Below are 24,803 nucleotides of genomic sequence, written 5' to 3' on the forward strand. Positions count from 1 at the left end.
TCCGGTTCTGTACCTCAAGCTCTCTTTGGATAATTAGACTACCACTTGGCAGAGACAGTGAAAGCGATGTGATCCTGTCCTCGTGAGAGAGGACATGCGTTGGTTATGCAATGTTTTTTCCCCCGGATTGAGATCCCTACTGATCTAATTTGACATTTGGGTGATGAGCATCATGAGGAGCCCCTAACGTTCTGCATTTCCTCACAAACTGCAGTGAGAGAGCAGAGCCGCTTCAAACAGCACCACAAATAACTTGTTTTTTATTTTACTCCATTAAGCCACCAAACAAAAAGGTTAAGAGGCTACCATTAAAACGCATGTTTGTGTTTTTCAGAGAGCCACCCTGCTGCAAACGTTGACCTTTATTTGAGCAGAGCCACAGTGCAGGAAATAAAAATGTGTCACTCTCGGTTTAATTACAGGGAGATAGAGAGCAAGCTGGCGTTGGTCAAAATTGCAATCCAAACAGCCTGCTCTGGCATTTCGCTCCCCCGGTGGACTGAGAGAGTGTAACACGCCACTGGGTGGAAACAGCCAGCGCAATGGTGGGACATGAATTATTCATCCATTCAGGCAATCGTTTGGAACAGCCCTGGAGACCAACGTGAGGAGGAGTTCAGTTGAAACTAAGGACAGAACAACAAATACAGATGTGAAACAAGTCCCGTCGTCAACCAGCAAGCCTAAGAATGATACTTCATTTGCAGAAGTATATTATTGGTAGACAACAAACATGAAATCATAGAAAGTAAAATTGTATGAAATTAAAACGATCAACGTTTTTTTGCAAGTAGTGCGACGATCGCAAGACATTATTGATCAGAGCATTAATGCATACTTTTGTTTAGTTATTGTTATGTTTGGTCCCTGGTACTCATAAGACAATGTCATGGTGAATTCACTAAAAAGTGTCTTAATGGCAAATTACTGTGGAGTAAAAGAAACGGCGTCATCACACAAATACGCCTATATTTTCCAGTGTATGTTTTCTCAGGACTGAAACTTATATTTTCAAAAGAGTGGTTTGAGGTTTTAAAAGATTAATTAAAATAAGATAAAAAAGACTTGACTGTGCACTTAGTTGCTCAGGTGTGGAGTACGATCCAAGCATATTATCTTTAATTGCTTTAGTTAGCTAGAGCAGTCATATATCTCACAGCTGACCTTAATGCCACAGGAAATAATGTATCTGATAATGCAATCACGGATTGAGGTAAACCAGCATGACCGTCTTTACTCCCCCTTTAGTATTCACTGTATTTTGCTTTGCTCGACAAGTTTAATCTTTTCTAGGATTCAAGGATTTACCACAGAAGGAATGTGAAGCACAGAACCGAGCTTTAAGTAATGTGAGTGGAATATGTGACCAGGGTTGTCCTAATTCAAATCTGGTCATAACAAAGTACCTGTTGTTACAGGTTAAGTGACAACATACGGTCAATGAACATATGTTAGCACAATTAGCTGTCAGGGTCTCTTAGCTACAAAATGATACTTACAAGATGAGTCCAATCACCCTGCAGGACAATGGCTTTTCAAATGCAGGACAGTACATCCTTTTTAATGCTTTAAGCTTACTTCAACCAGAGTTAACATTGGCCCAAGAGGCCTGCAACTGGCTGAATTTAAAGTGGCATAAGAGTCGTACCAGAGGTACCAGATAAACAGAAAAGTGAAGTAATCCCAACACCACACCTCAGGGTTTTGAAACATCCTGTTATCTCATAATGAAATGGAACCATACACAAGCAACACATCCTGGTTGTTAGCTTGGCTCATGGCCAAGTAACCATTCTACTTAATTAACGCTGCTCATCAAGATTCAGAGAGATTGGGCCGAATGGAAAACCTCCCTGCAGATACTTTGATGTGAACGCGCCCGACACTGTTGCGGTAGTTTTGGATTCATAAAAAAGAAATTCTGAAGAATGGAAAGAAAGCATAAATGCCAGGAATCTCAATATTCTGAAGCTATCGTGCAACTTCTCTTCCTTAAATGTAAATGCTAAAGATTACGTGCAAAAAGGTGAATGTGGTGATAATGGATTCCATATAATGATGTTATCTAAGGAGCATTAATGTACAATGAATATATAGCAAGTATGAGGATGCTACCAATGCTCTCCTTTATAAATGGAGCTGGGAAGATCCTCCACAACAGTTTGCTCTATCAGTCCCTATTGTGACTGAGACTCCTTTGACCCCCACCAAAGAGAGAAAAAGAGCGAGGCAGCAGCACAGGCACTTGTTGTGTTATTGATTACTGCAGGAGAAGGTGTCTTTGTGTCCTCCACGACTCACTGTAAAGTGTGATCACAGTATTGGATACAGAGCGGCAGGGCAGAGTCTTGCTGTATGGTGGGCATTAAAACGAAGGCCTTTCAGTCGTGGGACCGTCTCCGTGTTCACGTAATCATGTTTACCTGCACTGAGCGGGCGCCACAGATGGTAGGAATGTACTGCATATACTTGTGCACTGATGGGATTGACAGAATGAACACACACACACACACACACACACACACACACACACACACACACACACACACACACACACACACACACACACACACACACACACACACACACACACACACACACACACACACACACACACACACACACACACACACACACACACACACACACACACACACACACACACACACACACACACACACACACACACACACACACACACACACACACACACACACACAGTGAAGGTGACGAGTGGACGAGCAAACAATCTGCACAACGAGACATAAAAGGTTCCCACTATTAGAAAGTCTGTTTGCTGCAGTTCAAGTGTCAAGTATGAATATGATGACTGAGAACAAGCCGGCATCGTCTCTCCAGCTGACGTCTTAATGTAAACATGACTAATAAAGCATACGGCACATATACACCACCACAGACACGATGACTTCAGAGGAAGGAAGCTATTATTTCCAAGAATAAAAAGCCTTGGCACTCATTAGCTTTACACATTATAGCTGGTTAGTCTTTTAAGGAGACTTGCACATGATAAATCTGAAATTATGGACTAGAGTAATGGCTAAATCACCCCGTGTGTGTGTGTGTGTGTGTGTGTGTGTGTGTGTGTGTGTGTGTGTGTGTGTGTGTGTGTGTGTGTGTGTGTGTGTGTGTGTGTGTGTGTGTGTGTGTGTGTGTGTGTGTGTGTGTGTGTGTGTGTGTGTGTGTGTGTGTGTGTGTGTGTGTGTGTGTGTGTGTGTGTGTGTGTGTGTGTGTGTGTGTGTGTGTGTGTGTGTGTAGATCACTCAGTCTGCAGTCCAATTCTAATCCAAGTCTCGTGATCTGGCTGCTGTTAGTACTTTGCTAGCAGGTGGGAGGGGGGGATTCATGGCATCCCATCCCTGAGCAACGAGAGGAATCATTTTCTTTCAGTTATTTTGACTCTTTGCTCCTGCCACAATGACAGAATAACACATTCTGAAGGACTCTCCATCCTGTGATTACCCCATCATGCAAATATGTATAATTCTGTCAGAAATACGTCATCTCCGAAGTCTTATAATAATCTCCTGCATGTCTTTGTGCAGACATCTTTCTTTAAATCCAAAAGTTATTTAATTATCTAAATTCCACTTAACCCTTACCATTTTTTTTAAAGAAAGAGTCCTTTTTACTGTTTCATTTTCCTACAGCCGCATTGCAACATTTTGCAACAGCACCTTCTAGCTTATGGCCATTTACTGGGGAAGAGCTGAAGCAAAAACATGAAAGAAATTTAGGGAGCTAAAATGACCAGAACCCGACTAAAAGATCTAAAGAGTCCAGCAAATCTCTTACCGACACTGGCACTCAACAACTGTTTGAATGCAGAGATATGGATTGTGGGATGTCAAAGTCAACACAAACAAGAAACCCTCATTAATTTCAGAGTGAGACCAAATAAGTTGACTTTTCTTGTATGGCATGTTGCAACCGGTATCGTTTCCTATTCAAACCACAGACTGCATATGGCCAATTTTGCAACTTGAACGTAATAAATTGGCAGCAAAAACAATATATACCCAACTGTATTCTAGACTTTCCCAAATACTGCCTTGTACCCCAGAGAAACACCCCTAGGCTGAGTCTGCATCTTCACACCGACTCCTGCCTAAAAGAGGGTCTTGCCAGCAGCGCCTACCTGCAGATCCGCTCCTTGCAGTCTACAATCCATGTACTTTTCCCACGCATATGACAAATCAGTCTGATGCAGACTGGCCATGTCTTCCACACCTCCAGGTGTCACCAGTCAGGGCGCGGAGGAAGTCAGGACTGACAAAACCCCCCCTTTGATGTCCGCTCCAGTCCTCCAGGTGACTGAAAGTGCCCCGGAACGAAGCCCCAACTGTTGTCCTGAGTCATTCATATCCATATGAGATTCATGATCCACGTCCCTGCTTTGCCACTTTTAAACTGCGCCTTCTGCAGAAAGATACAAAAGTGTCAAGTAAGTTCGCGCAACACAATTAGCTGTCAGGGTCTCTTAACGCACTCTGAAACGCCGACAGCGGTAAAGTTATAAAGCACTTTCACCTGACTTGAACCGGAAACTTTACGACGAGCCTGACACACACTGTATGTAGCACAACACTGGAGCGGTACGCTCAGCTAGCAGGCTAGCTAGGTGGACAGACCTGACCTGCGTCAAATATGCAAGTGCGTTGAAGCAGGACATTTCCGGTAGAGGGTTTAGTTTTCAAAATAAAAGCACCTAACGCGCTCCAGTATCCTAATTATACTGAAGATTATAATCTCACTTGACGAGACGATTAAAGCATTTTAAAGTCTAAAATGCTCACAAACACTTAATTAAAGAAGCAATTATATATTGTTCTCATATTATATATGTATATATATACACACACACATATATATTTCAGAAAGGTGTTAAGAAATCATTACAACCATTTTCTTTGCATAATTAATTAACAACAACAATGTTGTAAGTACAGCGAATGTATTCTATGCGTACGCATAATACAGTAAAGCCTTCACTCCAATAATTATGGTAAGTCAGTAGTGAGACGATTCCCACCATATCACACCTTGCCACTTCGCAAATTAAAATGATGAACCCAAAAGAAGAGCTATAGCACTTTTTAAACACATTTATGTTTTCTGCTTTAAAGTGACTTTGCATATATTTTAGGATGCATGGGAAACCATCACAAACCATCCTCTCAAATGTTCAAGGATATGATTAAAACATATTGTATAATTTTACATGTCACAGTCCACGAACACTTTATGAACTTAATCAAAGCAGTAATTTTGAGAAGTAATAATTTATTACATAACATAAAGCCTTCATTTTTTTCTTATAATTGCATTTTAGTCTTTTACAACAAAGATTATTTCAAACACGTGTGGCGTAATTATACAAACGTTGCCACAAACGTAATTATAGTCAATGTACACCATTTATTGGATGTGTGTTACACCTCCAATTGAGAACATAATTGCTTCTCGGACAACGTTGCAATGAATCTTTTATTTTGAAAGTCCTACTCGATAGTTGTGTCTCGTACTAGCTGGCTTGACCGCAAGAAGCAGCAAGAAAGCTCATCAATTTCAGCCACAATAATTATTGAAATACTACATTAACTTTAGAGCCACGATACCTAATGGGCTCCACGTCCTATTTATATGAAATGTATACATTTCCCGTAATTGTATTTATCTTGCTAACAGTCATAACGTTAGCTGTTGTTGCACCGCATCGCTCTAACGTTGGGCAGCTGTCAAAACTGTGCAACAGAGACAACACATCGTGAACAGGCTTTATCTAAATAAGCAGATAAAAGGCGGTAGCTGCATCTTTCTTGGATTCAGAAAAAAAATCAGTTTCAAGCGAGAATAAATAATTTACATACATACCTTCGTTTCCCATAAATTAAAGCCAGCTAACGATAGCCTTCGTCCCGCAGAGAAGGGCTGAAAGGGGGACCTTTGCCCTCAGCAAAGACTGCAAGACAGTCCCGCCCCTTCTCCGTTGACGGCGGAGTGAGGGACTTCACTCTCGTAACGACGGTTAACGCGCAGACATCTCACGTTCATTGTTATTGGTCTACAAGTAGTTAACGTCGTACCTGCAATTATCGTGTCCTCTATTATCTCTAGTCTATAACATAACTCATCCAGAAGACTGCTTTATTCGTTTCTTTCTGGGTTGACCAGGGCACAAATAATCCTCGCAGACAAGTCGCTGGGTATGACGGCCCACGTCCATCCAGGGACTTCTATTGTGCCTCCCATTGGATAACAAACAACTAAATCCCCGATCAATCGGAGCTTTTCGAACAGTCATGGTAGTGCGTTTGACACTTTTCTGTAAATCCGCAAAAGATAGGTTGTAAACACCAGCAGATTATTGTTGTATCAATATGTATAATTTACCTAATTTACATAGATAAAGCACTTACACAATATTAATGGCTGTTTAGAAATCCCAGCGGATAGCTACAGTATAAGCAAGTCTTGACTTCCATCTGACAGAAATTAATTGCAACTTTTTTGCTAATTATTTAATCATTTAAGACATTTTTCATGGAAGCATTTCCTAGATCCACTCGTCAATATTGAGAATGTACTGCTTTTATTTGTCTTACTGTAAACTGAGTATAAATCAGACTAAATAAACAATTTGATCGACGTTATAACAAGCAGAATGATACATGATAATCATTTTTAAAAATGCAGTTGCAACCCTAATATGAATACTGTGGTTTCAATAATGTTGCAGTTTATGGGTGAAATATCCATATTCCGAAGTGTCCGTTAACGCACCATTGACGTAGCATGTGTCTCCCTCTCCACCGCTGCACCGCGTTGGGGCGGCAGCATTTGGCTTCCTTTGTCAACAAAGCAGAAACGTCATCGCGCTGCCACACTGCATTGTGGAAATAGGCCGCGTGAGCGCAACAACCCAAACGTCTCGTGTTGAGCACTCAGAGGCAGCTTACAGGCTTCAGTTGTACTTGTTGAAGTGACGGGGCTGGTCAAGTATACCGTTTTACTTTGTCTAGTAGTGGCGGACTCAGTTGTTTAAGTAAACTTCCATTTGATGAATTAGAAATGCACGATAATGTGGAAAATGGAAATACAATAAATACATTAAAAAAAAGTAATTCATGATAATTCTAGAGGCCAACATTTCTCCTGTAGGAATATCTTCAGAATAAACCACAGATGTGACATTTGTTCAAGGCAGATACTGGATTTACGGTTTACACTAACTGTGTATTTGTAATGAACCCTACCGAACACACGGTGTCACCATTCTTACAAGACAACAGACAAAGCAGCGCAACATGTTAGAAAAATGTTTATTCTTTTGCTGCCCAGCATTTGAACTCATCCCACCAGCTTGTACAGACACTCGTCCTATTCCACAATAACACTTCAAGGAGATAAACTAATCCAAACATGCCACAGTGCAACACAGGCAACACCAGATGACATCATGCATCGCTGTGATGAATTTCACATTAAATTATGTATCCCTTGAGCTTTATTCTCAGTCTATGTGCACTCAGGAAAAGACAAAATAATAGTGTTTATATTTACAATTCTCAATGTTCCGCAGTTGTGTTTTCGTAAAGGGAAATGTAAAAAATGCAGATAAGCATAACACTGAGCAATAAAAGGCATAGTAAGTCGACCTCTGGGTTTCAGTGGCATTTTCAGCAGCTATAGTTTAGTAATGCTGAGTGGCTCCTAAATTTGCGGTCAAACATCCAAACAGTGTCAACTCTCAGAGCACAGCCGTCCCCTTTCAGTAACCGCTGTCTCTCTCCACACAGCCCACGGCCACTGCGTTGCTGGGACATTTGCAGGAGCGGCCGTTGGGGGTCGCTAAACAGAGGTGGATACAGCCCCCGTTGTTCACAGCACAGTAGTTTTGTCCTGGAGGAAAAGGAAAAAACATACAAACTCTTACTAATGTGGGACAATCCAGCGCATTTGTATAAATCATAAGCCAGGGTAGCAAGGAACGGCAGGAAACTGTCTCTTCACTGTTTGTTCAATAGATATACACATACTTCGAGGAAACACATAGCAAACTCCAGATGTTGGAGGCCCCTCTCCCTTGACTCCACATTCCCTGGCTTTACACATGCAGCCTTATCTAGAAGAGACGAAGGGGGCCTGGTGCTGCACGTCATCCCCTCCCTTCATGATGAATACTAGCTGCAGATTGCCTCCTGTTTGCTTTCAGAAGCTGCAGTTCTTCCTTTTTTTGCGTTCAGAGTCCTTTACAGAGGGCACCAAACTGGACTGGTATGTCCGAAAGAGTGGAGGGAATGGATAATAAGGCAGAATCAAAAGGTAGCCCCCGAATGTACAAGGGTCAAGCTATTTCTTTGGAATGGCTCTTCATGGGACTGGGAGTGTTTTCTAACCAATTGCTAAGTAAATAATACAATCAGTAAAAACAAATGTATACGTCAAGATTCTTCAGGGGAATTCCCAGGGAGTCTGTGGCCCTGTTCCCAACTGGTCTGTTTACCTGATGGACACTGAGCGTAGGCTGTGGCGATCCCATATATCTTGGTCCGTTTCTGAGGCTGGAACTCGTCTGACTCCTTGCCGGAATGGCGGTCGACGGCAACCACGGCATCCCTGTTGGAAACACAATAAACGCAAGAGTTTAGCCATCCGGGCTGATCCCAACATTGAGAAACGTGGGCATCCTGCCTCCCTGTGTTTCTTGTAAAGTCTTTCAAGAATGAGTAAGGGTTAGTGTAGCTTTTTTAGCCATAACTGACATAGTTTGAGTGCCTCCCCCACCGCCACCTCTCAACCTTCTCCAGCAAGGCTACAGCTTTGCAAGATCAGAGGGAGGCCCTGGGCAGGTCACTCACAGATGCTGGAGGTGGAGAAATTGCAAGCAGCTGCCACTTTTTAGGATGCTTCCTTACCCAGCACACCCAGCACACACACACACACACAAATAGACACCCCAACCCCCGCATTTTTGTGCAGTGGCTAACATACAGAATCAGCCGTATAGGAAGAAAGAAAGCTCCACAGTCTTCAGAGAGGTCTGGAAGAACATCAAGGGCCAGTGCTTACAGGGTGGGGAGCTTTTTGACCTCTGACTTAACCTCTCCTTCCTCTACCTCGATAGATCTGAGTTCTTACATTGCACAGTGGACCATGGATAAAGGCTGGATTATATCCTTCATTCTATAAATTCCAATGTCTGGTAATTTAAAACAATCCACAATACATCAAGGTACACAAGAACTGGCTAAACACCAACCACTAAATATGTGTGTGATAACCTTTAATTATTATGTTGGCATTAGACATACAAACATAAAGCATTGTAGGGTTGAATTCATTGGAATAATTAAAGCAGTTTATGTTAGTTGCATATCATATTGGATAAAAAGCTAAACAAGTGTTCACGACAATAGAAAAAGTCAAACCTCCGCCAGTCAGTGTAGTAGATGTTCTTCCCAAATGACGTGATGCCAAAAGGGTACTGAAGCCCCTCCATAACCATTCTGCGGTCGCCCTGGCCCGGATGTGTGCACTCCATTTTATGTGTGCCTACAGGCGAGAGATTACTGCTGATGAGAAGCCAGACATCGTTTCACAGATGAGTCATCTGTCTGAAATGTACAGTACCTGCGTCTGCCCAGCAAAGCAGAGAGCTCTGGGAGTCGTAAGTCAACCCGTTCGGTAGGCCGAGATCATCTTTAACCAGCACCCTCCTGTTGGATCCATCCATGTAAGAGGTCTCAATCTTGGGGGCATCGCGGTTCCAATCAGCCCAGTAAAGATTACTGTAAGGACAGATGTTACATTACTGTTTGAACTTAATACTACTCATAATGTTATTTTTCTGCTTGTAAATCTGTTTCTTTAACAGCAAAGTTGTTACTTTGGACTGCCGGGGACTGACAGTGTTTGATTAATGTAGTAATATTTAAAGGAACAGTTTAACCTTATGTTCATTTCCTTTCTTCCTGTGAGTTCGATGTAAAACTACAGCCAGCAGCCGGTTGGCTTAGCTTAGAATAAAGATTACAAACAGGGCTCAGTTCAGAGGTAACAAAAGTTTAAAAAAAGATCTCGACAAGAAAACAAATAAGTGTAATCCCAAACATTGTCTCTCCTAATCGGGAGAGACAATTTGACTTTCAAAGGTTTCTCAGCGACTGGTATGTCACTGGCAGTTTGTTAACGGGTAAAAGCTTTATGTGAAACAACACCCACCCATTGGGAGGGTCGGTGATGATTGCGCGAGGGTTGACGAGATCCGAATCTATAATGACACGACGCTGAGATCCGTCCAAAGAGGCCACCTCGATGTGATCCCTCACCGAGTCCGTCCAGAACATGGTTCGTCCCAAGTGGTCGATGGCGATACCCTCCGGGCTGTCCAGATCTGTTGGGAGGATACATTTTGCACATCAGTTTCATTTGTCTTATGGAAACAGCCTCCTTGATTCCCAGCTAGCTGAAAGTAAAAGAGTATAAAAGTGAAGCGTTACCTGATCTGATGACGGCGGTGGGCTCCCCCCCCTGGATGCTGGCCTTGCTGATTGAGGGAGATGTGATTTCAGTCCAGTAGACCATTTTCTCCACACAGTCATAGGCCACTCCGATGATTACCTTCTCCTGCAGAGGGGTCAGCAAGCAACAATCCTTGAAATGTACTTTGTTCAAACAAGAGTGGTCAGGGATACAAACACGGAGCAGATGGGTTTTTGATTTTTCTTTTACGTTCACGTCTAGATAGAAATCCAAACAAACAGCCACACACCGAGCGTGCAGGCTTCAGACCAGCTACTTTGGAAATGCGCGCAAGAAGTGCAGATTGCAATTCCAAAGATGTCCAACTGATGTTAGTAATTTGTGTGAATGTCACCAATTGCCTCCAATGAAGTGCAAGCAGTGAATGCATGAAGCAGATGGAGAAATGGCAACGCTTAAATTCACGTGTTTTTACCACCAAGGGAGCGGCTTGTGTGAGAGGCTGACCTGATGTTGCATTGCTTTTATTGGATTATTTTCTCCAGTATAATACCCCTTATACATATACATATTCACTTTAAAAAGATTTCCTAACTCAGAAGTGCATATTGTACGGCTGTGAGCTTCTCAGAGTAAATCAGCATTTTGTCTGTCATGAACAGACATAAAGCCAGTAAAATATAATTTGTTATGATGTATCACAACACATTTCCATGAACAGAAAAGCCGATTAAAATGTCTCGTAAAAATGTTGGAAATTTAGAGACACTTACAGGGAGATGGAGAACGGCCTTCGCACCGTCCTTTTTCATATCATAACCTTCCAGCGGGATGTGATCTATCCTGCCGCTTTGGGCGAACAGCAGGTGTGTTCCTTGAGGCAGGGGGTTGACGTCAGGTCGAGTGGTGGGTCCAACAGGTGGTGACACACCGCCATGTTCGATGCCTACCGGAGACAAACTGAAAAATCAAGCCTTGTGGAAGGGGAACTAACCCAAAATCAGTTCAGCAACGAAAATGTTTTCCGGTCAACAGAATCCTCTTCAAAAGTAGCTGTAGATTTATTTTTCTGAGTTTGTGGCTGCTCATTGGTCACGCATGTTTGTACCCACACATTGGTCCGCTGCCGGGCCCAATGCGAGTCCCATGGATCTCCTGCCCGTTGCGGTCCACGCACCAGCAGTACCCCGTGCTGCCGTGGCACTGCGTGGGTTTATAGCCACCGTTCTCATCACATGTGGGGACGAACTGTCCGAGGGGAGGTCGGGGGCCACGCGGACCAGACACCGTCGCACCCTGGATACTGTCTCTGTGGTTCTGGCATCGTGTTTTTGTTCTCTCTGGAGTGGAAAAGACCTTCAGAGTGAGCACAGTTACACTGCAACAATGCCACAAACTTATTCATAGGCTCATTTATATCGTCTTGTGTCTCCTGCTTTAAATTCAGCGACACTAATCCCTCGTAAGGCATGACATATTCCCTTTGCTACCCAGAAGAAAATGAAAAACAGGTTACAGCTGGCACCAATATACTTTGGCGGGGAACTAATTTCCAAGCACTCCTCATGCCCAAATGGGAGGAATAAACAATGCTTTGAATGAAAATGATCCGTCCTGTTCTATTATAGAGTCAACTCATTTAAAGAAAACAATTACCAAAACCATCTGAACTCACACGACCCATTTCCCAAAATAAACTTGCAGCAGCAGAGGCTGAGTGTTAGCAGACTGTATATGAAACCCAGTCGACCGACAACGATGCATAGACAGACGTTGGGTTTGCTTAAGCATACCAAAAAATGTACCTGGAAAGCAGGAAAAGCCATCGCCATTGTAACCCGGCCTGCACTGGCATGTAAATGATCCCTGGGTGTTATAACACACAGCGTCCTGATGACACCTTCCAGGCTGGCACTCGTCTATGTCTTCAGGCAGGAGAGAAGAGGGTGAGAAGAGAGAGAAGCATCAGTCATAAACCGTGTAAAATATGTTCCGTCGTGTCCTTTTACAGTCAGGGATCTGCGTTATGATCTGGGTCAGCCTGTGCCCAACAACATCAAGCAGAGGCATGGAAAGAATGGAAACTATGAATGAGTGCTCCTGAGGACCAGCCAAAAAAACTACACGCCGACTCATGACCGCCATCTGCTTTTCATGTTTCACTGCTCAAACGCTGCAGAAGTATTTTGTAAGCAATCTCACTTCCCCCGGTCCTGAGCAGATGGTTTAGCAATTATAGCCTTCAGGTCCATGTGATGGATTCAAAATCTGGAGTACTGGATTGGATTTTCCATTGAGCCTGTTGACTCGAAATACTTCACATTATTAACATGAGTATTTTCAAAACACGTCATATGATTTTGGACATTGAACCAGCCCATTGGTTCCGTTAGATTAGGAATATTCCAACAACATTTTCATTGCCAGAAGCTACTATGATCTATGTACTATGTCCTTAACAGCGTATGTTTGATCTTCCTCTGCAATGATTCACTGAGTGACAACAACGCTCATGATTGCAAAGCTTTTTGGCAGCAAACTCTGAAATCACATCTCACATTTTCCTTGCAGACACCAACAAGTACAAGTGTTTAATTAATTACAGTCATATAAATGACAACAAAATCATTTGATTTTAAAATGTAACTGCAGTCTGGCCAATCAGATTTGCAGCATTGTGTGTTAGATGTCATGTCATCTTTAGGCACACTGCATAAAAAAGTGTAAGTTTGTGTGTATGTTTTAAGATCAGTCTTAAAACCTACACAGCTTAAAATGTCTACAACAATAAGTAATTGATGGGCTAAAATGTGCAATAACACGTAGACCATTCTGTAAGTGTAATGTCATGATGATAATTCCTAAAGCTATGTACTACAATTAGTTGGTTATAATATACCATGAGCACTGTAATTTACTGTATTTGAATAAGATGCATTAATATTGTGTATTCCGTAACATTTGAATGAGGCCCATTTTATAGATATTCTGTAACAAAAGCATACATCCAGTGTCTCTCTGCAGTACCTTGGCAGACTCTACCATCTCCTATGAACCCTGGCAGGCAGGAGCAGATGTAGGCCGAGCCTCCGGTGTAGCTGCACTGAGCGCGCTCAGGAATGTCACAGTTATGGGTGCCTTCCTCACAGGCGTCCACAGGTCGATAAACCTCTGAGGAGATGAAGAAATACTTTAATATATTACAGCATGTCACAAAATGACCAGACATTACATTCAACTCTGAACAGTTTAACGATTGTTAAATTTTGCCACAATGCTTTTTGTCCTTTTCATCTTAGTAAACTTATCTTCAGAATAGTGAAATGAATAAAGAAGATCAGTACCACTCTCGTGATAAATATACGGCTCCTCCCAGCGGCCGGTTAGCTTGCTTAGCTTAGCATAAAGACTAGAAATAGGGCGAAATAGCTAGCCTATGGTTATTGTATGGATTAAACAAACATAATATATCAAGTTAATTAGTGATCTTCAGAGGTGCTGGTCGGCAAATGTGTTAACTCTTCTAACTTAAGGCAAGAGAGCAAATAAGCCTATTTCCAAAAATGCTGTACTATTCCTTGAATGGGCTACAGCTGGGGACATACAGCTGATGACTAAAGTGAAAAAGAATATCAAAGTCGGTTTAGTCTTGTACACTTTTCCGTGACTATTTCAAGAACTGTCCTGATGTGGCGTGATGGGTGCATTATTTTACATTTGACCTCGGCCTGACGAACACACACAGACCCATTGTGGACCTAAAACTCAAGCACACTTTGTCCGAGATAATCTCTGAAATGATATTGCCACTGCACCAGTCAGTTCAAAGTTGAATGTGTGTCATTGTGTTTTCTCTGACTCGCCCTGGCCTACTTGATATGTTAATGCATTGTATTACAGTTTATGTCTGAACCTGTACATTCCAACTACCAGGTGAGATTTATGAAATCTATGTAATTGTACCCGGCAGTGCACAAACCATACTTACCAACGCAGGTTTGGCCATCGTTGCCGAACTGATAACCATCTTCACATTCACAGCGGAAGGTCCCGGGCTGGTTGTTGCAGATAGCGTGGGAGCCACAGATCTGAGGGTTCTCTCTGCACTCGTCGATGTCTGATAAAGAGAAGAGCCAATTGTCATATGCTAATAACGACAACCGTGTTTGAGTTTGAGACTCTGAAGGCTGGATTTGTCACATCAGTGTCCTTCATTATCAGATGGAGATCAGAGGAGAGAGCTTGATTAGGTTTCTTAATTACCAATGATTCAAGATAACATCAGTCTGAGATACTTCCTTCCCCTTTTCACTGTATGTGCCTCAGAGCTCTTCCGGTCGGGTCTCGCATACAAAAGACTCATGGTTGCATCGAGCATGGACTGCAGTATAAATGCTAACCTGGTCTGGGAGTATGGGAGACTTTGTTTTCTATGTGATCCTCCCTCCGCTAATCGGTTAGATTGCCCAGTTCCCCAGGAAGGAAGGCTTTAGAAAGTATGGGTTAATCAAATGTTGGCTCTAAACAGATGTGGAAACTGTTTGATTTACTTGAAAGCAGAAAATACATTAATGGTGAGAATCTGCATTGCCGCAAACGATGGAAAGAAAGGTCCTTTTTTTTTTTTGACGTCATGTGTCATTCTTACCATAACATGTGCGGCCATCACCATTGAAGCCAGCAGCACACTCGCAGGTGAACTGATTTCCCTCTCCAGGTCGGCACACAGCGTTGGTGTCACAGCCGTGTCTTCCAGTGAAACATGGGTTCTCCTCTGGCTGCCCTCCTGGGAATTAAGGCTGTATTTTAGGGCAATCTTACCATTACAATATTAATTAATGTGATACCTCGACAAACCAAGCCAAAACCTTTCGTCCTTGGTCAGGATGTTATATGTCGCACTCCAGGAAGGAAGTGTGTGCAGACCAAAACAGGAAGACAAAAATAATCTCCATGACCTCACCATTGATATCCCCGATCTTGTTGCTCATGGCGAACCGGATGAGTGCATTATTAGGATTGTACAGGACAAAGACTTGGTCCACGCTGAGCATCTGAGTTGGTTTCATGTCTCTCAAAGACTCGCCATGCTGGCAGCTCTGGAAGGTAATAGTCTGACGCCACTGGTATGTCCTGGTGGCAGTGGAGCCATCGGGCAAGCTCACTTCGTAGACCCGAGTGGAGGAGGAAGTGATCACTGGAAGGTGTGATAGGCAGGTAAGAAGCAAGTAGATGACTCATTAGTCTTCTAAATGGTTATGATTACAAACGCAGAACAGAGGTGCAGAACAACAGGAGAAACAAGCCACTGACATTTTCATTAAAAAAACAAAGTGAGTCCCTGTTCAAGCTGTATCTCACAGTTGTTGCTGTACTGGTAGACCTCAGAATAAGGGCCGATCTTCACGGTGGAGCCAAGAGGCACCTCAGGGACCTGGCCTTCCAGGGTGGTGCTCACCACCAGGTGGTCATGCTCATCGATGCCTTTGAACTCCTGCCTGATGGTCAGCTTCTCATTCCCTGGCAGAAAGGTCACCTCAGCCTGCCGTGTGAACTCCCCCCCTACAGACGACAGAAAAGAGGGTGTTAACTTTAAGACCCTGGCCCTGGATGAACTTTGGCTCCCCGCCTTCTGTCACAGCTGAAGTAACCTGAGGGGAATTCAGCTGGACAGAGTGAGAAACTGCAGCTGTATGGCAAACTGCTTGTAGCAGCATTGACATGTGTTTACAGAGCTTTTAGACTTTTGTCCTTTTCTAACCAAGTGAAGCATGAGAAAAACACACAGAAAGTTTCTAGGCGTCACATTATCAGATATTAACTGGTGCAGTTGTAGAAATATTTCCCTCACCAATAATGCTGAAGCCATTCCTGAAGCCAGGCTGCTCCAAAGCAAACGCCCACCCAATCACACCACCAAGGGCGGACAGGGGCAGGAGTGATGGTCCAATGGTGTTCGGGATGTCACTGATGGCCACGTAGGAACGGCCGTCGTTTACCACAACGTATGAGTGGAGGTCGTTGCTGGTGAACTCCACTGGAGAAGCAGAGTCGCCCACATACACTTTTCCATACACTTTACCGTTCATCCTCTGTGGCTTTCCTGCAAAAGCAACCAAACACATGAGATGAACACATCAAATTTGCCAAGTTTGCTCAACTAATTTGAAGAGTAATGTTAGTGTAATGGTCAATCAACTATGGAACATTTCTGAACACAAGAAGTGAAAAAGCGCCAAATTTGCCAAAAACTGTTCCTCCATCACCTCCACATCTGCCAGCTACTGAAGAGAACAATGGACACATGAAATGCTTTTTGGAAAATGTCTTTACAAATAGTTCATACAGTTATTCTTAAAAAGCGTGTTTTCAGACTAATGCTCTGAGTATCCTGTGTTGGACCGCAGCTAGTCAATGGCATTAATATGCTTTTATTATAGATGATTTCAAAAATTCCGCTTCAGCGCAATTATATTTTTGTAATGGTCTTAAGTGTAATTTCATTTGTAAGAAAAGCTAGCAGATTTCTAGCTCCGTTAGTTAGCTAATGGTTCGCCTTTAGCTCGCTGAGATGCAATTTTACAAAATAGGATAATCTTTATTGATACATTGATGAATGTCCAGTGAAAAAACAGGGGTACACCGTATGTTCCCATGGATATTGGTAAGGGCTTGTTTCACAGTTAAAATTGAAAAGGACAAAAGGTAGATGGACTTGACAAATGGTTGAAAAATGAATCAGTGTAGGTTTTAAGGATCAGCCTATAGGCTAACATAAGTAGACTATACATATTGATCCAGGGTAACAAACATTGAACATTTAAATTATGAAAAGAAAACACAGTTGACAACATAAGATCTTTTAAAAGTGTCTTAATTGTGTCACATAAATAGGACGTTGCGCTGTGGAACATGGGAACACAGATAATAACAGCATCCCAATTTTATGTTTTTATGTTTACTGTTATCTCAGCTCAAACTGCATAACATTAGCTCATAGAATGTGACAAGAAACTGTACCAAAAAAAGTTGGCATAGGCACATCTCTAAACCCATTTCTCTCAATTTTCTTGAAGCAGTAAATGACAGAGCTCTACAAATTCAATCTTGTTTCAAAATAAAAGGGGTGTTACCCTCTGCCACACACTGTATCCCATTGCCATAGAAGCCAGGTCTGCAGTTGCAGCAGTATCCACTGGAGTGGTCCTTGCAGTCAGCAAACTGGGAGCACTTATTCCTATTGTTTGCACATGTTCCCAGTTTGTATGAGAACACTGAAAACATGGAGAAACATGGTGAGAATGTGGTAGGAATGGCTAGTTGGTTAAGCACCTAGAATTGTCCAACTATGATAAGCGAAGAGCATTAGAGTCTTTCTCCTGTGGACTCACCGTCTACATTTATATCTGTGTCGTCCACCACCAACACTTCTGGGTTGTCAGGATGGAGTGGCTGGTACTGAATTTGGTGGACTTCGATCTGCGCCCCCTCTGTTTCATAAGGAGGATCCTGCGCTTTCTGTCCGTTAGTATACACTGTCCTCCTTGCATCAGTTTCCTCGTCATCCCTCTCAGTGGGCGCCTGTGGCGTGGCCTCCGAGGGCAGGTCAGTGACTTCACCTGGAGCCACGTTGGTGAAATAGGGAGAAGTTCCAATCTCGTACACCCATATACCCCGATGGCCAGAATTGGTCTCTCTATGAGGAGAAAAGAGACTTTTACAGTCACTGTTTTTGAAACATTTTGCACACTCCACACATATGTATTTTGTATATATCTGTCATCCCTGTTCTTATATTTTATTTTATTTTATTTTATTTGGTGTGTTTAGTTTATTTAGTCTATTCCATTTGGTGTCTGTAAAGTGTTGGGCGCTACTATAACAACAAATTTCCCCTTGGGGATTAATAAAGTATATATCTATCTATATCTATCTATCTATTATCCAACAAGCAACACAACATGAGTCAGGAAATGGTTATTCCTGCCATCAGGTTGACTTACTCTGCTAAAGCCCTGATGGATGCCTCGTCATCAGTGGAGGTGCGGTAGTATGGCCCCGGACTGGAAAACAGGAAACCCTGTACCAAACCCTTACTGAAGCCAGTGTGCATGACTGCACTTCTGCCTTGTATGGGCGTGGAGGAAAACTGCATCCCGTCCCTAGCATACAGGACAATAGCGTAGGATGCAGTTTCCAGGGACGCAATAACCAGCTGGAAGGTGTTTCTCTGTGTGAGAAAACATCGGAGAGCAAGTAAATGACAAGTTACAACACAGATCACTTGAATTACCATGTGCTGCTCACCTTCTTGTCAATGCCATCTCCTCTGCTTGGAGGTTCATGGGTGGCGACATCAACCCAGGTGATCACCACAGCATTGGTGGGATTGACTTCATCATCCTCGGGAAAGGCCCCGTTGATGTACTGGGCCGCCCGAAATAGAACATCAGGACTGGAGTCTTGACGGAAGAAAACTTTCCCCACACCATCACTTGTGTCCAGGTCTCCTTGCAGAGCTGCAATCATACCGAATTTTGGGGGCATATTGCCAAGATATGTCGACTCGCCTGTTGGCTCTGCTGTGGCAACAAAACCATTGGTGTTGATCTGAAATTGAAAGCTCAAGTTGTTAATGGGGATAACAAGGAATTAGATGACTGTGACACTCTTTATGGTAATAAGGATAAGAACACATGAAGAACTGTTTCACATCAGAGCCGGTCCAGTCTGACCCACTTTGATCTTTATTCTACACTCATTAGACTAATGATCCGAGTCAGCTGCCCTGTCCTACAAAAGCCCTAATAAACAAAGAAGATGCCATTTAACACAAATTTCACACACTTAAGGTTTAACACACGCAGGACTTGTAAATAAAGAAAAGCTGGGCTCATGTCGAAAACACACACACACACACTGCAAATGGGGCTCCTTTCCAGAGCAAAACAAGAGCACTATTGCTGGCCCGGGCCACTGTTTCCTGTCCCTGCCCCTTGACGAGCAGCCCCAGAGAGCCCAAAGATTGCACACTAATCTTCATTAAAAAAACTTCCTGCCAAAACGGAGGATAGAGCTGGGAAACTGATCAGTGAGTCTGATCTCGCAGACATGGTGCAGAGAGAGATCTTTAAGATCAGTGGATGGGCTTTGTGGGATATGAATCACACTCAGAAGGAGACAAATATATTTTGTTCCTTCTCCATGTCTGGTGTTAAAGGCATTACTGTTCCCCTTTAGGGCATAGACAGTTCAGGGACTGTCTCATAATGAAAAACAATCATCTTTAGGCCATATTGACTGCAGTAGAGAAACATGTTGGTGGTTAGTGATGTTGGCATAACGTATTAGCGGTGGGGAAACCCCCCGGACTGATTTACTCTCAAGCTCAGGTCATCTCCTCTAATAGATCTGCTCATGGGTGAGATTGGACATGTAACGGTTCCATGAGTGGCAAATTAAAAATCACTGATCAAAGATGAAGTTGTTATCAAAACAGAAATAATGATGACTGCGTCATCGAGTATTGGCTATAGTGACTTTATTAAAAATAAAACAAGCAAATTTTGAGTTTCTACCTTTCAAAGGAAAAACATGTTGTATATATCTACTCTCTGATAGCATATCATCCACATGTAGCACAATTACAATAGAGAGCACTTTCTTTTACATTTTTCTGTTACCTAATTACTCCTCTAAGAATGAATTAGGTAACAGACTAAAAGTCACCTTTTTAGACAGTTTATTATCTAGACATTGCAAGATGTGAATATTTTAAAAAATAGAGGTTTGATTCATATACGCATCTCTTAGTTAGAAGAGATACTCACAGTTATGTGACATCGAGATGTTTGAGTTGGATTGCAAAACAAGTTATCTGGTCATTGTGTCAACGGTGCAATCATAATCTCAGGGGAAGCCGTAACCACAAGATACAGCAGCCTCTGTGATAAGTAAATCAATATTAACAAATATGCCAGAGCATACTCGGCCGCAGATATATTTAGCAACTTCCATGTATTGTTTAAGGTTGTAAGTTACGACTGAACCCTTTTCACCATAACCACCCGGGCTTTCTAGGATATGCGCAATTGTGCAAGATCGTTGGACAGTCCAACCTGACCACAGCTCCCGCGGGGGGGTGTTACAATGACACGGCTGGTGTCACAGGGTTTTGACTTACGAAGATGCTGTCGAAAGTGCCATCATAAAACAACACTGGCTTGTCCAGTTGAAGTCGGCGTGTCAGGTCATTCCCTGCTTCCAGTAACTGGTCTCTTGCGCTTGGACCGAAGGGGAACAGCTCTCCCCGCGTTATGCTCTGCACCGACGCCACGAATCCGAGAAAACTCGCACAGACGAGCCATCCTTGCTGCTGCCAACCCATTGTTCGTGTTCCAGGAGCAGTTGAGCGGTCCTGCGGTTTGTCCAAACCAGGCTTGTGGGAGAGTGACGCACAGGCTGCGCGGAGGAAAGTTCAGTCAAAGTTTGGCGAAACGTGGGGCGGAGTTGAGAGGGAGGGGGGGCTGAGAGCTGCTGCTTTCATTAAACCACCAACACTACACTGGCGAGAGAAATGAGAGGTAGCCTAAACTTTTCTTTTCATGCTGTTACTTACACAACTTCCTGAAGTGATGTGGTAATGACTGTAGGCTCTGGGTCAGTTAGTTGAAATATTTGGCCCACTTCGAAAAGACAAAAACACACATTGCAGTTATAAAGGTTAGTTGAGGACAGAAGTGGATAATGAGGTCACTTTCACATCACATCACTTGATATAAACCTCGACTTGCAGCTCAGTGTTTCGGTATTGCCAAAACAGCAGAGAGCAGCCATCAGTGTTTGGATGATAAGGTACTGTAAAACACAGGGGCCACTGGGTGGGAGGTCCAAGTGTCTCCAGAGGGACAACACCGGACTGTATTAGCAGATCTGGACACGGGCCAAGGGGCCATCAGAGCATGGACCAGTTACCAGCAACAGAGCCCCATGGCCGGTTTGATTGAAACATTATGTAAAGGACAATATCACAGAGCACTGTACCATACACTAACCATTTGGGGCACCCCGCTGGGGCTATCAGACTGGACTCCAGCTGGGATAATGAGGGGCATGCTGGTAATATGGTTCTGTTTCTGCCCCGCTAACGGATGCTCAGTCATCCATCTAGCACTTTGGTCCACACATCTGAACAACTGTTGGCCACATTGACACATTTTAATATGGGTATTCAATGGTTCCCATGATTCCTATTGATTTGTTGGGACCTCTGACCTTTTGTTTGGCGCTATCATCAGCCGAAAATAACTTTTGCCAAAACTTTGGGCCATAACAATGTGCTTTGAAAATTAAATTAGATAACAAATGACCTCTGAATGAAAGACAATATTCCCCACTAGATTGAGTATGGACAATCGTAATCCCCAGATGAGAATAATTGATAATAACGTTTTTGGTGACCCCCTGACCTTTTCCAATTTCCACCCTGTGTGTCAGCTCTGGAAGGTAATGGTCTGACGCCAAAAGAGAGATATCAAAACTGAAAGTACAAATTGTGCATCATGGATCCTTTCCTGCCCGCTGAATAACATTATGTGTAAGATTGCCAAAGTGCCCCTGTAAAGTTTCGAGAATTCAAATGTATTGAGTTTCTAATACATTTTTTTTAATGTTGTTTTTCTTATTTTGAAGTAGTGGATATTTTCACCTCTAGCCTAGGAAACATTTTGAGTGAAACTTTTTATTTAGTGTTCTTAAAATGAAGAAATCTAAATACATCTTGAAAAACTGCTGACATCTCACATCCAGGTGGAAGACATAACTTGACATAAGTGGAAATGAGTTAGTTTGAGGGAACCACAAAGGAAGAGAGTTTTGTGTACACTTTGGTGGAGCTACTCTCTTGCACCACCCTCAGGACAATATATAATTACCATATTGCTGTGAAACTTATTGGGTATATTTGTGTTTTTCTTTTGCTTCACGCTCAGGGCAAACCTTCCGTGTTTAGCCTCTCTACTAGTGGAGCTTTGAGATGAGCTTTTCATCCACAATGGCTGAAGTCAGAAGTAACCTGAAGACATACAAATATAAACCAGTTCATTGTTGAAAAGAGATAAGATATATGCAGAAGCATCTATCTGGGTGCCGTTGTAGCATTTTTAAATGCTAAGCTTGAAACCCTAATGTTTTGGAAAGAGACCATATATAGAAGAAATTAAAACATTGCATATTTATTTCGGTTGATCGTCATTTCTTTTTAATTGTCCCTTCTTATTCTATGTCACATTATTTCTCCCACTTTGTATCCCTCCCATCCTTTCCACCTTTAGACGGTTGAAAAGCGCCACCTTCTGATCGTTTGTATGAAGTTTGTATTTGTGAATATATTCTCCAGAGAATTAAAAGGTTTTCAGAGATTAATACAGATTGATATACATACAGTAGGAACATCAACACCATAGATGTATATAGATTTGTTTATTTTATAATTCAACAAGGATGCTGAATAGCGAGGACCAATGTGTTTGAAATGTGATGAGCACAGGGAGCAGATCCATAATGACTGCAGAACATCGCTTCTCTGCACCAAACGAAACGTAGTCCCCCAAACAGCAATACTTGTCTTCATATAAATACACTGTCTGTCAATATTCACTGCACTTAGATGGTGATGCACATAGGGCCCTTGTTGGACACTCAGTGGCTGATGGGATATTTTCCTCGGGGCCAGTGATGTGTTTGAGTGAGTCTGTTTTCTGTGAGCGTGTTGCCTGGGAACCAGCAGTGCACCAGGATCTGATCGGCTTGATAATCAGGCTGAAGTGGCATTTTCATCACCACTCTATTATGTATTCTTTTTTATACACAGACAAAACTGGAGACGTGGCCGATTTAAAGGGCTAGAGCTGGGCTGAGGAAACTCTGGGAACAAACAACACATTAAATGTTTTGTATATTTTCACATTTTTGGACTAGATATTTAGCTTACATAGCCATTATTAAATAATGTGTTCACTAAAAAACTAAGTTGTATAAGGAAGTACACAATGATGTAATTGAATAAATTTCTCCATATCACACATTAGAGGCACACGTTTGAAAGGATATGTAATAATGTGGCTATACAAAGAGGGAGGTGCTGGAGCTGACAGCATCCTGCCTGGTGTGGTGCCTGGGTGGTAGTGTCCCAGTGTGCAAAAAGATTAACGTTTCACAGCAGTCAAAGGTGAGCTGAAGTGACCTCCATCATTGGCCTTCCTCATGTTCACATGCCCCAGCCCTGTGAAACAAAACAAAACACAGCTACTACTAACCATAACAAGCTTCACTGAGGTTTGAGTGCTGATTAGACGTCTTCCCGGATCATAAACCAAATTCTGCTTGTCTAAACAGTCCTGGAGTACACTTAGTTTAAATTAAAGGGGAACTCTGGTGATTTTACACATTGGGATCAGTATATTTGTCATGAGGAGAACACACCTCTCACTACTACAACTGGAGGAGGTTTCTGCCGTCCAAGAAAACAAACCCTGCTAGTTCACAGGCACAGAGGGGTTCAATTACAAATGCTACCGATTTGGATTTGTAGGATCTTTGTCCAAATGTCTGTATGTGCTGACTTCTGCTGCATTAATGTGACCATTATTTGACAATATAACATCATGTCAAGGCTGGATTACGAACTGGGCCAGGACTGCCCCATGTTCTGGTCGCTCCTTCTCAACAAACGTTGACCCTTAATTAGATTAATTGATCCATAGAAACTTCAACACAGTAATAAAAAGCTATGGTACAACTTTAATGTAAACAATTTGATGATTAGGGATATTTTTATTAACTAATAAATGTGAAGAAAATGCAAACACGTCTGTCTTTATTTGAAAGTTTACACAGTGAAGCGAGACAGTGAGAACCAAAGACATTGCGATCACACACATCTCCAAATATAATTTTTATTTTACAGTTACTACTGCTTTTTGTTGTGCTTTTATCTCCGGTTCTAATATAGTATTTCAGTATTTTGTTTCGTTAACACATTTTCTTTTAATCAACTTAGAACTTGAATACAATACAATTAATAATGATATAGTACACTTATTATTTAACACTGTAACTGTATTTTTTTCGAAGCAATTTCTGCAACAATACGCGCTATATCTTACGATTTCTTCACCAATTAAACGCATCAACTGTTTTTACTTGTAGTCCTGCGCATACATCTCTTGGGATCAGTGCAGCGGTGGGAAGCCCCATCACAGGGTTAAAGGTACAGGAGCGTGCGTCAGCTGATGCGTAGC

At 42.5% G+C, this 24,803-nt stretch overlaps 2 protein-coding genes across 10 annotated transcripts in view; both read right to left on the minus strand.

Annotated features, from left to right (window-relative positions):
• lyst (lysosomal trafficking regulator) overlaps window positions 1-6,177 on the minus strand; it is a 54,466-nt gene extending 48,289 nt beyond the window's left edge. For 4 of the 9 annotated variants that reach the window (XM_034552661.1, XM_034552657.1, XM_034552658.1 and 1 more), the window contains exons 1-2: window positions 5,893-6,177; window positions 4,157-4,437 (exon numbers count right to left, since the gene is read on the minus strand). In XM_034552661.1, coding sequence (XP_034408552.1) covers window positions 4,157-4,237 — 81 coding nt within the window. In that variant the 5' untranslated portion in view covers window positions 4,238-4,437; window positions 5,893-6,177. Of the gene's footprint in view, window positions 1-1,499; window positions 1,641-4,156; window positions 4,438-5,892 lie in introns of those variants that run through there. The other 5 variants (XM_034552660.1, XM_034552663.1, XM_034552656.1 and 2 more) reach the window with 2 other exon arrangements.
• A 1,149-nt stretch (window positions 6,178-7,326) lies between these two features.
• Window positions 7,327-21,077, minus strand: nid1a (nidogen 1a). Its single transcript, XM_034552568.1, has 20 exons — window positions 20,687-21,077; window positions 18,811-19,113; window positions 18,507-18,733; window positions 17,895-18,199; window positions 17,637-17,777; window positions 16,355-16,606; window positions 15,865-16,065; window positions 15,467-15,700; window positions 15,152-15,289; window positions 14,492-14,620; window positions 13,531-13,674; window positions 12,309-12,428; window positions 11,616-11,843; window positions 11,277-11,449; window positions 10,521-10,647; window positions 10,243-10,414; window positions 9,652-9,809; window positions 9,450-9,573; window positions 8,525-8,637; window positions 7,327-7,920 (listed from the first exon to the last, which is right to left on the minus strand). The coding sequence occupies exons 1-20, from the start codon at window positions 20,888-20,890 to the stop codon at window positions 7,790-7,792; spliced, it is 3,624 nt and encodes a 1,207-aa protein (XP_034408459.1). The 5' UTR covers window positions 20,891-21,077; the 3' UTR covers window positions 7,327-7,789.
• Between the last annotated feature and the right edge of the window lie 3,726 nt (window positions 21,078-24,803).

The sequence above is a fragment of the Cyclopterus lumpus genome, chromosome 15 (assembly GCF_009769545.1).
Source record: "Cyclopterus lumpus isolate fCycLum1 chromosome 15, fCycLum1.pri, whole genome shotgun sequence".
Classification (NCBI taxonomy): Eukaryota; Metazoa; Chordata; class Actinopteri; order Perciformes; family Cyclopteridae; genus Cyclopterus; species Cyclopterus lumpus.

Excerpts from the sequence above, each read along its gene's own strand:
- nid1a (XM_034552568.1), bottom strand. The coding sequence starts at position 20,890 with ATGGGTTGGCAGCAGCAAGGATGGCTCGTCTGTGCGAGTTTTCTCGGA. Across the intron at positions 13,675-14,491 it reads CGATGGCCAAACCTGCGTTG|AGGTTTATCGACCTGTGGAC; the intron begins GTAAGTATGGTT and ends TCATCTCCTCAG. Across the intron at positions 8,638-9,449 it reads TACTACACTGACTGGCGGAG|GGATGCCGTGGTTGCCGTCG; the intron begins GTTTGACTTTTT and ends TGTTTCCAACAG.